A 2,549-nucleotide genomic window follows, 5' to 3' on the forward strand; every position below is an offset into this window, starting at 1 on the left:
AGTGTGCCGTTATCCTCCTTCTTCCCTTTTAGTTTGTTCTGCATCTTAACACTCTTTGTAATGCCTTTCCATCCCAGCACCACCTCTGAAGTTGCTTGATTTACCTGGGTTGGATCAGCGCATCATGGATGATTCAATGGTAATGGATGGCCTCATTTGCTAATTGCTTCTGTAATTTATTTCATCTGGCAGTGTTGATATTCTTATGTTGCTTACTTTGTTCAATGTATAGATTAGTGAATATGCGGAGCACAATGATGCCATTTTGCTTGTTATTATACCTGCATCTCAAGCACCTGAAGTCGCATCTTCTCGAGCCCTGAGAGTTGCAAAGGAATATGATGGAGAAGGTGTACTATTTTCACTTTCCCTTAAGAATATTGCTACATAGCAATTTGTGGAATTATGCTCCTTAAAACCTTTTCCTTCTTTTTACAATTTTTGGTTTGCTGTTGATACCAATAGTACACTAAATAAGTAAATTAATTTTACATAGGTACCAGAACCATTGGTGTTATTAGTAAAATAGATCAAGCTGCAAATGATCAGAAGTCACTGGCTGCAGTTCAAGCACTCCTATTGAATCAGGGTCCTGCAAAAGCATCAGATATTCCATGGGTTGCTTTGATTGGTCAATCAGTTTCAATAGCTACAGCACAGTCTGGATCTGCTGGTGCTGAAAACTCTTTAGAAACTGCTTGGAGAGCGGAGAGTGAAAGCCTCAAGTCCATACTGACTGGAGCTCCGCAAAATAAGCTTGGAAGGATAGCTTTAGTGGATGCTCTAGCACAGCAGATTCAGAATCGTATGCGGCTTCGGCTCCCTAACCTTCTTTCCGGGTAATTTCCATGTGGTGCAACATGAAATTTTCTTATTGAATATCATATTTTATTGGTTCTTGATGTTACTGGAACCTAAGCTTGACTTTTACAATAAAATTGATGCTTGTTGTTTATTGTCATTTATGTAAAGCCATAATCTTTTTTTAGTAACTTCTTTATTTTGTTTACAATGTGTATAACTGTCTAAAGCTAAATGATTTGTGATTTTTAGAAGTTATTGATGAGGATTGGATTGCTTAAAAACGAAACTTAAATTATTCTTTTTGTTGTAGTTGCAATAGCCACTGTGTATCTTTGCCTTTTTATAGACATGATTTGAATTCTCTAATTTGTACTTATTGCTTCTGATATATGGTGGAAATTTTTGTAACCTTTTGAGCAATCTCCCTCCTACTTGTGAGATGTTCACTAGACAATGTCCAAACTCTAAAATAGTATTAAAATCCACTCACATAACTACCTTGGCGATTATGTGATTGGTGTTCTTGTTATTAGGGAAAACATTTACCGCATAATTGCTTTCTACAAATAAATTTCACATTTGCAAATGCCAGTTATTAGAAAGTGAACTCCATTAATATGTTTTGTATGATATAATGTTAAAAGGTTACAAGGGAAGTCTCAGATAGTTCAGGATGAATTGGCAAGGCTTGGTGAGTCATTGGTCTCCACTTCAGAGGGCACACGTGCTATAGCCTTGGAACTTTGCCGTGAATTTGAGGATAGGTTTCTACAGCACATTACCACTGGTGAGGTATGTTGTCACGATTATATATTTTGTTTGAATTTGAAGTTTTTTTTTTTTATGTTGTATAGTATTTGTATTGCTGTTTCTGTATTGCCAAATATTGTATACCTTCATCTATTTTTTGTATGCCACAGCATATCTGCTGTCCATTGAAAAGCATTTCTGTGGGCTCAATCCTGTTTTATGAAGGTTAACATTGAGAGATTCGGGATATGAGGAAGGGGATATTTCATTAAAATGCATTCAAGAATTTCATTATCATTGTTCTACTATTCTAGTTGGAAAAGATAGTATTGTGTAGCATCCATTGATGCTATATTTGTTATTGCAAGTAGAATATATTGTAATTAATAAGCATTTAATGACAAATTGCTTCTCAATTTGTATTAATGAATCTTTCTTTATTATTTTGTTTCTTTAGAAACTGAGGCATTATTCCCCAAAATTAATATAATTTTATCTGCCAGGGAGCTGGTTGGAAAGTAGTTGCTTGTTTTGAGGGAAGATTTCCTGATAGAATGAAGCAATTACCTCTAGATAGACATTTCGATATCAACAATGTAAAGAGGGTAAGATTGAAAACTGTTTTTTAATCCGTGTGTTCTATTCTTCTATTTTTTTGGGTTTGTTGCTCACTGCAACAATTTGTCTGGTATCAGATTGTGTTAGAAGCAGATGGTTATCAGCCATATCTTATTTCACCTGAAAAGGGATTGAGATCTCTAATTAAAGGGGTCTTGGAGCTTGCAAAAGAACCATCACGTCTTTGCGTGGAGGAGGTATATTTGTTTAATTATGTGTAGAATATGTACAATGAATTTGAGTTGCGACTAATTTGAGGTATTTTCCTATAAGGATAAAGTATACTTTTTGTTTCTTTTTTCGAGAAGTTTCAAAAATACTCCCAATGTTTAGAATTAGTTTCAATTATACTTCCTACCTTTAATTTTTTGATAGTA

General features: G+C 34.6%; 1 protein-coding gene across 1 annotated transcript in view; it reads left to right on the forward strand.

Annotated features, from left to right (window-relative positions):
* LOC107612766 (dynamin-2B) overlaps positions 1 to 2,549 on the forward strand; it is an 11,488-nt gene that overhangs the window by 1,499 nt on the left and 7,440 nt on the right. Inside the window, exons 5-10 of the mRNA XM_016314497.2 lie at positions 78 to 139; positions 233 to 350; positions 497 to 839; positions 1,449 to 1,596; positions 2,058 to 2,159; positions 2,250 to 2,369. Of these exons, the coding sequence (XP_016169983.1) occupies positions 78 to 139; positions 233 to 350; positions 497 to 839; positions 1,449 to 1,596; positions 2,058 to 2,159; positions 2,250 to 2,369 (893 nt within the window). The remainder of the gene's footprint in view (positions 1 to 77; positions 140 to 232; positions 351 to 496; positions 840 to 1,448; positions 1,597 to 2,057; positions 2,160 to 2,249; positions 2,370 to 2,549) is intronic.

The sequence above is a fragment of the Arachis ipaensis genome, chromosome B08 (assembly GCF_000816755.2).
Source record: "Arachis ipaensis cultivar K30076 chromosome B08, Araip1.1, whole genome shotgun sequence".
Taxonomy (NCBI): Eukaryota; Viridiplantae; Streptophyta; class Magnoliopsida; order Fabales; family Fabaceae; genus Arachis; species Arachis ipaensis.